Genomic DNA, 12,582 nt, shown 5'->3' on the forward strand with positions numbered 1-12,582 from the left:
GGTGCTGACTAGTCAGATTGGGATGAGAGCTCAAGGGAGGATGGGGACTTTTTTCTCCTGTGCAACCTACAAAACCTTCCCCTGTCCTATTTCCACTGTTCTTTTCCAGTGTCATCAATGCCCTTTGTAAAGTGGTGAGATTGGTGTTGGCTTCTTCGGGGACAATATCCTGAAGGTGAAATTAAATTTTGGGGAGGAGGACTCCATTATATTGCGCAAACCAGCAGTGGAGTGGGGCTAATTTAGCAAGCAGGGCTACTGAGGTATTTCCAAGAGGACTGTGAAGACATCCACACAGAAGTCAGCTTTTCATGCAACATGCAGTGTTGACCACCTCATTTCACCTAGGGTGTAGCAATACTAGGGCCCACACAAGTGCTGAGAATGACAATTGGGTATACGAAGTTTAAATAAGTTGTTCTTTTCAATGTGGAAGAAAGATGACTGACTAAGCCATGTAAAATCTTGAGTTAGGTGGGTTTCTTCATTTCCTAGCAAGGCAGCAAAAGGAAATAATTTTTAACACAACATGTACTTTGTGAAACACGGTGCTGCAAGGCAGTGACTATGCCAAAAATAGAAATTATTTAGAAAGCAATGAGAGACATTCCCAGCAGATAAGTCTGTCAGTGCTGTTAAAGACAAAGCTGCAAATACTGCCTCCAGTTTGGGAAATCCCAAAGCCAGAGACTGCTTGGAGGTTGCAGAGGGGAAGTTACGCTGTACTTTCCTTGCTCTTATGCTCTTCCCCTGAAAGCAGTCAGCAGCAGTTGCCTCAGACAGGATGCTAGGATAGATGGACATGTTATGTACCTCACTGAGGTTGTTACGCTCTTGTAAAGAGCACAGTAACGGTGAAGGGACTAGGAAAACAAGGGCAGAACAGCCTCTCCTGCAAGGAGCTGCATGTTTGCACTCAAGAAGCTTGACCTGGTTTGTGCCCACTGTTGTTACCTTGTAAGCAGATCCAAGAGAGCTGTCCTGGTCGGTCTCCCTCAATATAACATCTTGCTGAATACTTAGCAGTGCTCCGTAAGGGTGTGAGCAGAAATGGCCTATCTAGACCCTGTGTAGCCCTTGCCAAATGTGTACTCTCAGCCCCAGAGGGTGGAACTGATAAAGCAATCTGTCCCCTGGCAGATTTTCTTTCTGGGATTGCGGTTCCAGAATAAATGGCATCTTGTGCCATTTCCAAAGGGAATTCTATGTGTTATGCACACTTAAAAATGCGGACACCGTATGGACACAGTGTACCGTGTTAAGCAGGGTGTAGCAGCAACCTGTTCTTATAAGCACACTTGCTGCCCCTTCTTCCTCCTGTTCTGCTTGTCAGCTGCTCTCAGACCTCATCACACGTATTCTTCAGACCCCAAAGCACTTCCTTGACTTGCACTTCATATTCTTTGTAGGCTTTCAGCTTTCAGACACTTATCTTAGTTTGGCTAATATGACTCTGGAGTAAGTTGACTGGATAAGCAGACTGGCAGGCTGGAAACCTGACATCAGTTTGGAGGGTGACTCTGAAACTCTTCACTGTCCGAAGCAGAGTTGCATAGCGATATAGGGCCTCCCTCTGGAAGAGCTGGTTCCAGCTCTGGAAGCAGTCTAGGCCTGATATTCTGGTCTCTGAGACCTGAGTATTTTAGCCAAGCAGGTCACTGCAGTAACACCACTGCTGGTTTTGGTGCCAGGGTGGGTTTGGGTGTTTGTGATAGCTCTGCCTTTTGCTGTACAGGCACACCCATTGAATCTAGACTTTTTCTTTCTTTTTTCTTTTTTCCTCCTTGCACCATGAAATACCCCTCTGCATTGGCATACAGGATTTCAGCTAGCTGGGTGCCTTCCACCAGGGCACATGGGAACTGGAAAAAAACTGGGACACTACTTTTAAGATAGTTTTTAAAAAAGACCTTGGAGAAAGAAACTGATTTCTTTTATAAGAGGGTGCTGGGTCCCTGCAGTGTGTTCTGTCACCGTGTCACAAGATTTCTAAAAGGAGCAGAATCAGTACGACAGTGGTGTATCAGTCTGCAAAGAGCAGCTTCCTTCGCTCGCCTCCCATATTTGACTAAACTGGTATCACACGGTTCAGTCTCCCCACTCCCCTCCCACCCCCTGCCTGCTTCCACCAACAGTCATCTCAAAATGTGCTTTGTAACTAAAGACTCTCTTAAAGAGCTGACTCTTTCAGTTCTTCTGTGTAACAAAAACTTGTGCTGCTCATAAATAGATTTGCAATTACCAAGAGAAACAGAAGAATCAGTGCAACCCAGCTGCATCAGAGCCAGCCTCCCATCCTGTCTTAAAGAAGCCCCTGAAATTCAACACATGTCACTCAGGCATAGCTGGGGAGACCTCTGCGGGGATCTTTCTTTTCAACAACATTCCTGTTCTGCAGGATCTGCTGTTTGCAGCAGAATTGTCAAGGAACTGCAGAGTGCCTGTCTAGTGTCTTTACAAAAAATGACAAAAGCTTTTTGTTTTTTGACTAGCCTGGGATTTTATGTATTTCTTTTAGCAGCCAAGGGTAAGAATTGCCTGGCCAAAGCAGAGGATCCTTAGATTTATCATGAGCTTACAAACTGGTTCTCTGCTAATAACATCTGGTGTGTGGTTAGGGCCATCTGAGCAATTCCAAGCACTTTCTGAGCATCCAGGAGGTCAAACTTCCTTAGCATTTGGGGCTTACAGGAGGGTAATGATTTTATACAGAAGAAAAAAAGGCATGCTGAAGGTTATGCATCAAACTGGTTAGAACTGGGAGGAACATTCAAGAGCCCTGACTATGCTGGGTCCTGTGGAAGGATTAAGCAGTAGAAAGGAGGCAGGCAGTAGTATATGTGGGTGATCCCTAGCCTTCCCTATAGAAGAGATCACCTATACAAGGAAGATCCCTTCTATATGTCTTCTCCCTAGGCTGCCAGGGGGTGTAAGGGGGGCATACACCCAGCATGGTGTTTTTTGACTGCCCTGGTGAGATGAATGGGCATAATCCCTGCCTTCGACAGCAGGTATGTCGGCTCACTGCAAACCTGGATGAGCTCAGCTTGTCTTCGGTCCTGAGCTCAGGCTCTGCATCCCCTCAAAAGTGCGGTTAGTTTCCCAGTGACACATTTCTGCATATCCCAGAAAACATGCCTGGAGCTGGGGCATGCAGTGCCACAGGGCAAACTTCTCTACAAGGGCTTTGTGCTGCTTCTTGCTGGAAGTGCTGAACCAATGAAGGCAAAATCAGATCTGTTGAATCAAAAGCAATTCCCAGCATTTCTGGTCTCGTCAGAAACATGATTGCTTCCTGGAAACCCTCTGGAGAGCTTCCCTGCATGGGAGTTCACTTGCCCCAGGGCCTCGGGTGGGTCTATGGAGGAATTTAAATGTACAGCCCTAGTGAAGTCAGTGGGGACTTTCTGATTTCTTTTATGAGGGGTATGTCCAGGTATGTAGGGTATTTCTTCCCTAGTGCTGGGGGTGAAATAGCAGCAGCATGATGCTCACTTTCTTTCAATATTATTACTAAAAAATGTTGCTTAAGACAATAGTCAGGTCTGTGCAAGACCGGCTGCAAGTAACAGGAGACTTCTGCTAGAGCACAAGCTAATGGTTTGCACAGGGCACACTTTAAACGCAAGGTCAGCCAATGATCAGTGCCAGAACACCACATCATTGCTATTGATTGAGGAAATGAGCATCCAAACCTCTTGTTTTGTGGAGATTAAGTTACCTGCAAAGTAAGAAGGAACAGGGGGAAGAAGATATCCATGAGAATGCCAGCTCAGGTGTTGGATTTCTGTAGAGCAAATCTCAGTTTTAATTCTGTAGGCTTTCTCCTGGTGTGTGAGGGAGAGAGAGGATCTGGGAGAAGGACACTTCTAATTTTGTTCAGTTCTCCTTTCCCTCCCTTCTGTCCATGTGCGCATGTTGAACAGTGTAAAGCACCAAGTGTTCCAGTTCTTCTGATCCTTCATAAACAGCAGTCTGTACCTAGGCTGAACCCACGCTGCTTTGGGTCTTTGAGCAGGGTTGGAGAGGGTACTCTGGCACCTTCTGAACTCCATTGTGGGGCTGAAGGGCAGGTACCAGGCATGTTTACTCTGTGCTGCAGCTATTTTTAACAGCTGATGTTACACAGACTTGTGCTTCTTCTCAAATCAGATTAGATGGCAAAGTCAAGAGGTGAGCAGAGAAGCTTGGTAATGAGGAGCAGCAGGATCTTTTCCTTCTGGAGAGAAGGGGCAAGCTCCTGGCTGTGTACTCCACAGATAAGCTTGTGTGGATTGTTTACAGGTGTCTGGGGATCATCATGCCTCTAAAGGTCTTCATCAGCCTGGTCATGGTATCTTTACGGTTTAGTAGCCTCTCATTTGCCTCCTGTGCTGATGATGTATAGAATACATTTGTGATCTTAAGAAGTTGAAAATGATCTGTGAGGGACCACATCAGCTTTCTGAGCCAGCTTGCAAACCCTTCCTGGCACAGAAAGTCTGCAAGGACAGCGATGTTACAGTAACTCATGGTCACAGCAGCTTACAGGGAACCTTGCAGGCTGTGCAGGAGGAGTGGCTGATGCAGGGGTCAAGGAGGAAAATCAAGGCTGTGCACTGTGTGGAGTGTCTCCTTCCGAGCAGGCTGATGTGGAATGTGAGCAAGGTGTTTGCTACTGCAGATGTTGGGGTCTAAGTTGGAGAACAGGAGCAGTGCAGAGCTAGTGCCTGGGTCTGGCTTGGCTCCCAGAAGAACTCCTGTGATATGCTTATGCTCCATGCGTAGTTCTGCAAATCCTCCTTTGTGAAGCCTTTCTGAGCACCCCACTGCTCTTTTGACCTCACTTTAGTTTCCATGCAGCAGAAGCGTCCCTTAATTCAATGACTGCCCTGAACATCACCCCATTCAGTTTGATGAGACCAGGTTAGACTAACAGAACGGCATCTTTCTTTGCTTACATTTCCTTTTGGTGGCAATGGTTGTGTATCTAAGGCGTCAGGAAGGAAGGCTTCAAGAAGGAACCCAAAATTAGGAAATGCATATGTTAGAAATAAGTTTTTGTGTGATTTTTTCTTGTTGTCGGTTTCTTCAAAGACAAATCTATGTGTTCCTCCTTATTTACAGAAAGCTGGTCATGAAATAGCAGCAGATCCCAGCACACACTGCAATGGTCATGAAATCAGTTCATCTGAAATTCTGTAATGGATGGAGAGCATCTTTGCATTGCTTTTTTTTTAATGGGAAGAATAGTCTTTGTGTCATGTGCATCAGAGTCCCAGTTCATTCAAGGATGTATCCCAAATGTAGGTGTTATGTAAAAGTAAAATCTCTTTCCTCTCTTTATTCTCCTTCTATCACAGTGCTTGGAGTAGAAATAAATCCTATTTTCCTGCCACTGAAGGAACATCAATGGAATGAAATTGTCTGTAGAACTCATTTGCTCACCTGTGTTACTCTGAACTGACTGTTTAGTAAACTAACCAGCAAGTTTGGCCTACAGCTGCTGCTCCTAATTCTCACATTCCCTGCTTTTCTCATGCTTGTAAGCATACTTACCTGTTATGATGTCAAGTTTTATAGCTTGGGAAGGTCTTAAACTAGTTACACAGGTAGGAAACCAGAACTGCTTTAAGGTGCTTTAGGCAGAAGCAGTAACTGAACACCAACCTCTTACTTAGCAAAATAGCGGCTTTGCCAAACCACCTTTTCAAAAGAAGGTGTCATACAAGATATGACTGCAAATTATGTGTTTTACCTGGTAGCAGCAAGACACTTCTTAAATATCAGTGAACCTACTTTGATGCCATGAGAGCTGGTCCTTCAGCTAAAATATTTTTTGTGTTTGACCCTACAAGTTCTGGGTTCGGTCTTTACAGACAACTCCACAGGGCTTCTACAAATTTCACAAGGTTATCTGTAACCTCTGTTCCCTCCTCCCCCCAGGTGGTCCTGGTACTGAGATGGAAAGAAGAGAACTCAAACGGCCCACTGGTGCTATTATCTTAAGTACTTGGGTCAAGTACCAATCTTGATATTTTTCTTCGTTGTATTTGCACTTACATGCTTGCTGATCTGGAGTGCCTGCTTCTGTTGTAGTTACACGTGGTTCTCTCAGCTTGCATTTGGGCTGTGGAAACTTGGGATGCAAGCTTTGTGCCAGGGTCGGGTATGCTTTACAATGTTGGCTAATGGGATTCCTTGAAATCCCTTCACATTCCAAATAGATTTGTGAATAAGAGGGACAGTTTGAACACATTGCAAACCCCTAAAGCCTTTGTGAATCCTGTATTTGGTCATCTCAACTATTTATAGAACACTCTATGCCTATTCTAAATATATTTTCCTCAAGGGGACCTCATCTCAACCCCCTGCTCCACAGCTTAAATTGGATCAGCAATGCTGCTATGATCTGTTACCAAAAATTCCTTCTCTAGGTCTGTGGCAGAGCTGCAGATGTTGCTGATCAAGGCCTTGAAGGGGAAATTCTGTGCCAGGCAGAGCTCAAGAGTTTGGATTTAAACTCTGCAGCCAGCCAGGTAGAGAGGTATTCATGGTATATTGGATCATTTCCTGTAGCCGTTGCCTGATTATTTTTTCATATTCCTCCCCTGCTGGTAGGTCTAGAGTTCTGGAGGGGGAAAAACAAGTGACTTATTGACAGTGTATGGCACCTTTCACTTTCAGGAAGTCTTCAGCCTTGCAAAATAGGCTTAATGGTGAGCACACAAAACTTTTTCTTTCTAGAGGAAGTGTAAAGAGTGTTCTGTGTGCAGAAAGCATTTCCTATTGCAAGGATTCTTGAAATTGGTGTTCTCTTTTTCTTTCTCTGCTATAGGGGAGAGAAGTGTCTCTTCTGTGGGAGTACCTACATGACAGTGCTTGGAGAGCTGTGTCTCTGACTCTACGGGATGATTCTTCCTGATATGTTTCCTACCCACCAGGAGCAGAAGCCTCCTCTTTGCTAAGTGGCATTTTGTAACCCATCTGGCAGTAGAGCAGGCTGTGCAGGCTTTGTCCAGTGCAAGCTTTGCTTTGTGTTAGTGAAAGCAGGAGTGCTGTAAGATGGCATAGAGCTAACATTGCAGGAGTGGCTCCTGCTCTTGTCTGGCTTTGGAGGTTGTTCACTGTTATTTTCCAGGCAGATGAACATGAGGCATTTAGAAAGCAGGGCTTGAGTCCCACTTGCTGTTGATTGAATGGGGTCAGACTGTCAACTCTATTGCTCCCACATAAGGACAGAGGATCTGTTCAGGCCAAGGAGAGCAACTCATCCCATAGTAAATTCCGTAGTGGAGAATCTCTAACTTTTAGAAAAATCATATGATTTTCTTTTTCAGTCAAAGGTTCTGGCTGTACCATAGGATAGACGTTTTGGTGCAAAGGACACACTGCAGAACTTCATAGGACATTTTTTGTCCTTCAAGTTTAAAAATATTTAGAAAAATACATCCTTTATTGAATTCTATAGGTTTGAACAGTTTCTTTTGTAGGATAGTTACATTCTGTCTGCCTCTCGCAGGAACATCTGCAGATCTGCATGACAAATGCTACTGATCACAGTCGTGAGTGGAAAATTTTGGGTCAGTGTAGAGGCAGGGTGAGCCATCAGGACCCTGCATATCCTGAGTAGCTGTGCTGCCCCACAGTAAGGGTTGGTACTGACTTGTATGCTCAGAAAAAAGGAAATGCTCCCTGTCCCTATGATGTGATTGATCCAGACTCTACTTCATGGGTCTTGGACTCAACTTCCAACTGGGGCATAAAGGACCAAGGCTGCTTGCAGTGGTTCAAGGACAGGATTTGGAAGCAGTGTGTCAGTAGCGTCTCCAGAAGTCATGTCAATTTAGGTACCTGTTAGAAATCCCCTTCTTTTGGGTACAACGAAGGAGTGACTGCCGCTTACTTGGCCTCAGGGATAGAGAAGCCTGTGCAAGGCTTTGCCACTGCATAGATCAAGGTAACAGCTCACTGTGTATCTAAGCCTCAGAAAATGTTTTTGAGGTTGACAGAAGCTTTTCTTGGTTATTACCCTTTAAGGATGAATTGGGCAGCATGTGGCAAGGTCGCAGAATGGGATTAGCTCAGGAATTAGCAGGAAGAGTTTCTTAGCACTCCTTCAGAGCTATTTCCTTCTCTTGTAGCTTCCGGAGCTGCATGAAATGGAAAGGGTTATGTCCTTGCCTGCCTGGCAGGAAAATCATCCCAGCTCAGTGCAGCAAAATGGGCTGGGTCCATGCTCTTGGAAGCAATAAAACAGGTAAAGTGTATTTAACAAGGAATTTCACATGGGGGATTGCACAGTTACCCTGAATATTGCCCCAAGATGCATTCCCCTTCACACACAGGCCTCTTCCTACAGTTTCCTTGGCTCTTCCAAGGAATCAGTGTCAGCATAGCTTTAGATTTTGCTCTGGTCGTGGCTTACCTGTATGCATGCAGATAGTGTTTCCTCGCCCCTGTCCTAGCATGCAGGAAAGGACAGGTGAGTCGCTCCAAAAGCACTGCAGTGCCACTCAGGCTAGTGCAGCACTCAGCACCTTGGGGTGCTGCTGCTGCTGCACTCTGCTAGGGAGACACGCTCAGTTCAGGGAGTATCTGTGATCTCATGGGGATGCATTAACTCAGGAAAGGCACTGCAGTACCTGGGGCTATGCCAGAATGGGTGCTCAGACTCTGGTGCTGATCATTTGTGTTAGCATTTCAGTAAAGAAACACTCCTGATGTATCTGTCTGTGGTTCCTGGGCTGACAGTGTGATTGGCAGGTCTCTAGCTCACCTCATCATGCCTCTGGCTAGTTATCCCACTGACATCTCTCTAGGACTGGCTTCCTCATAATGGAAGGTCTCCATTTGACCACTCTTGATATAAACAAACTATAGTGCCTTTCAAAAGGTAGACTAAGTAGTGCATGCCAACAAAAACTAGTACATTTGTGCTTGTAAGAAATAATGATATATCCCTTTTCCAGTGCTTATAAGAGATTCAGCTTCTCCATTTAGAGTCACTGGCCTTAGTTCCCTCATGGTCTGGGTGTGTTGTCTGAACTGAGGCTGGGAAGCGATCAAGAGCATTTAAGCGCAAGATGAACACCAGGAGTGAAACAGCCCAGATAGCAGAAGGAGACTACAGAGCAGTCAAAGTGCAGAGCTCAATTTTAAGCCTAATTTGAACATTGAATGAGGTGCTAATATCTCAGCTACTGTGTGGTGTCTCTTCTCAGTCTGCTGTTCGCTTTCTGTGAACAGAATATAGTGGTATATATAGAATACACAGTGAAAAACGCTTTGCGCAACTGGTGCGGGCAGTGCAGGGTGAAGGGAGGTGTCTGGTTTTGGTGATGAAAACAGAAATCTGTCTTCATGTCTGTGCTCTGGGGAGCTGATCAGATATTTTATGGCATGATACTGTCATTATAGCTTGAAGAACCAATTTTAGAGCTGGCTTCTGTAATTGCCTAATAGTTTAACCTGTCTCTATTCCCCCATAAGAGGAGGACATAATGCCTTTGTTCATGTTGCCTTGTTCACCAGTAAATGTAAAGCAAATTGTAAAATTAGACCTGCTTGAACTAACATTTGTAGCTATTCATTCATTCACGCACAAACCAGTCCCCTGATGCCGGTCCAGCTTTTTTCTTATACCAGAGAGAAAATAAGAACAGTGAGTCAATTAATATTCTCTTTTCTTTTTGAAGCGTCAGGGAAGCATTTGGATACCATGGAAATGAGTGACAATATGGTGAAAAACTGGTTATAGAAGGTGTTTAAGAAGTTAAATTTAGTCCTGGAAGTAGCTTTGCTGAGTTTTACCAGAGGCTTCTGCTTTTTTCTATTGCTCCCAGTATATTTAGGATGGACTTCACCCATTCCGGGGAGTGCAGGAAAGGCCCTGCCCTGAGTCAGGTGGGACTAAAGGTTGGCTGAGCGCTGGGCCTGATGTGAGTTTGCGTTACAAGAACAGTGATGGATACCTCTGGTTGCTTTTTTTCCTGCTGGGCATAGGATGGGTTTTAATCCTGGTTAAATCCTGTATCCCAGATCTGTTTGCCTTCTCTTGAAAGGACTTCTTTTTCTCTGTTTTGCAGGCATGGTTCAGAAACTTGACCAGAAGCTGCCTGTAGCCAACGAGTACCTGCTGCTTTCAGGCGGTGTGCGGGAAGGTGTGGTGGACATTGATCTTGATGAACTGAATGTTTATGCACGAGGCACAGACTATGACATGGACTTCACCCTGCTTGTGCCCGCACTGAAGCTGCATGACCGCAACCAACCAGTCACGCTGGACATGCGCCACTCGGCTTTGTGCCACTCCTGGCTGAGCCTGCGTCTGTTTGATGAAGGAACTATCACCAAATGGAAGGACTGCTGCACGATCGTGGACCATATCAATGGAGCTACCAATTATTTCTTCTCTCCGACAAAAGTTGCAGACTGGTTCTATGACTCCATTAGCATTGTCCTCTCTGAGATCCAGAAAAAGCCTCAGCGAGGGATGCCAAAGGTGGAGAAGGTAGAAAAGAATGGGACTATCATATCCATCATTTTGGGAGTAGGCAGCAGCCGCATGCTGTACGACATTGTCCCTGTGGTGTCCTTCAAAGGTTGGCCAGCTGTGGCCCAGAGCTGGCTGATGGAGAACCACTTCTGGGATGGGAAGATCACAGAGGAGGAAGTCATAAGTGGGTTTTACTTAGTGCCTGCATGTTCCTACAAGGGGAAGAAGGACAATGAATGGAGGCTGTCATTTGCCAGAAGTGAAGTGCAGCTGAAAAAGTGCATCTCCAGCAGCCTCATGCAAGCCTATCAGGCCTGCAAAGCTATCATCATCAAGTTGCTGTCCCGCCCCAAAGCCATTAGTCCCTATCACTTGCGGAGCATGATGCTGTGGGCTTGCGACAGGCTACCAGCCAACTACTTGGCCCAGGAGGATTACGCAGCCCATTTCCTCCTGGGTCTCATTGATGATCTCCAGCACTGCTTGGTCAACAAGATGTGCCCTAACTATTTCATCCCCCAGTGCAACATGCTGGAGCATCTTTCTGAAGAAACCGTCATGCTGCATGCGCGGAAGCTGTCCTCAGTCCGCTCAGACCCTGCCGAACACCTTCGAACTGCCATTGAACATGTCAAAGCAGCCAACCGGCTAACACTAGAGCTCCAACGGCGGGGCAGCACCACCAGCATCCCCTCTCCGCAGTCAGATGGAGGGGACACCAACCAGCCTGATGACCGATTAGCCAAAAAGTTGCAACAGCTAGTGACTGAGAACCCCGGGAAGTCCATCTCCGTCTTCATTAACCCAGATGATGTCACAAGGCCTCACTTCAGAATTGATGATAAATTTTTCTGAGCTTTCATCAATGTTTCTTGCGATTTTTTTCTTTTGTTTTGTTTTTAAAAACTCTTGCAGTGTGCAGGGTTTTTTGTTTGGTTTTCCCTGATGACTTAGTCTCTTGTTTTTTACATATCCAGCGTAGATTGGATTTGTTGAGAACAATCTGAATAAATTATAATTCCTGGTTCTGCAGGACGGTGCAGATTTTGAAACAGTATATTACTATTTCATATGCTGCTTTGATTTTTTTCACCCACCCAGCCCCATTTTCTGTGAGTAGTTTCTAAAGAAGAATGTGCACCGTAAACACATATGCCACAATGTAATGTAGATTTTTTTCAGGCTTCTATAATTTATGTACATTGTTGGGCCTGGGGAAGGGAGAAGTCACCTTCCGCTGCTTCGGAAATTCATTTATTTTTCCATGAGCTTCTATCACCCTATCACCCTAAAGGAATGAGGAGAGATTCTGGGTTGGAAAGCACTACTGGTAATTTGACAAGGCCAAATCTACTGGGCTGAAGCCCAGTTCATCTGATCTTCACACTTCTCACACTAGGGAGAAAGTTGACTTCAAATATGATGATGCAGCTTTTGGGGGAAAGAGTTGTTTCTGTTTTGATCTACTTTTTGAATGTAATTGTTCCTAATTGGACCTTGTACAGTTCAGAGGGTTGTTTCTGCTGCTTTTCCATGCAGAATAAGGTTATGGAATGTTAGTTTTAGTGTGTGTAATTATTCAAAGCCTTATTTAAATTCTATTAAAGAACATACCATTATAAATGTTAATTGCACTAATGAAATCTCTGCCATTACCTCAGTCCCACTGTTTGTGTTTCTTTCATGAATTAGCATCTGTTATTAGGTCTCAGTATTGCAGATTGCTTGAGGCCCCTTGGGTCTCATGGTTTCAGGTGATTTCTTGATTGTCTTTTGTAAAAGGCTCTTCCTTGTTAGCCCTGCTATGTGTGAGAAGTCAGATTTTTGCATTGGCATATTTCTTCGGATGCGTATTGTGTGTTGCAGTGCATATTGCATTAATATGTATTGCATGTTGTTGAAACAGGTTTACCATTAGATAAGGATGTAATGCTAAAGCAGTGGTATGTGCAAAGTGAATCAGCCAGACCTCGAGCAAAGGAGCTACCTTGCTTCTGTAATGCATGTATTAGGCCTGATCCTTTACGGCAGTTACCATTCCCTTGACTCCTGTGGACTTTCTGACTTACCCTGGGACATACGAGATCTTACTTTGGTCTCATGTT

At 45.0% G+C, this 12,582-nt stretch overlaps 1 protein-coding gene across 1 annotated transcript in view; it reads left to right on the plus strand.

The window, feature by feature from the left end:
• The window catches only part of MB21D2 (Mab-21 domain containing 2), a 59,829-nt gene extending 48,486 nt beyond the window's left edge, over positions 1–11,343 (plus strand). The window contains exon 2 of the mRNA XM_059822851.1: positions 10,068–11,343. Coding sequence (XP_059678834.1) covers positions 10,068–11,332 — 1,265 coding nt within the window. The 3' untranslated portion in view covers positions 11,333–11,343. The remainder of the gene's footprint in view (positions 1–10,067) is intronic.
• Positions 11,344–12,582: the final 1,239 nt, after the last annotated feature.

Source organism: Gavia stellata, chromosome 11 (assembly GCF_030936135.1).
Source record: "Gavia stellata isolate bGavSte3 chromosome 11, bGavSte3.hap2, whole genome shotgun sequence".
NCBI classification, from domain to species: domain Eukaryota; kingdom Metazoa; phylum Chordata; class Aves; order Gaviiformes; family Gaviidae; genus Gavia; species Gavia stellata.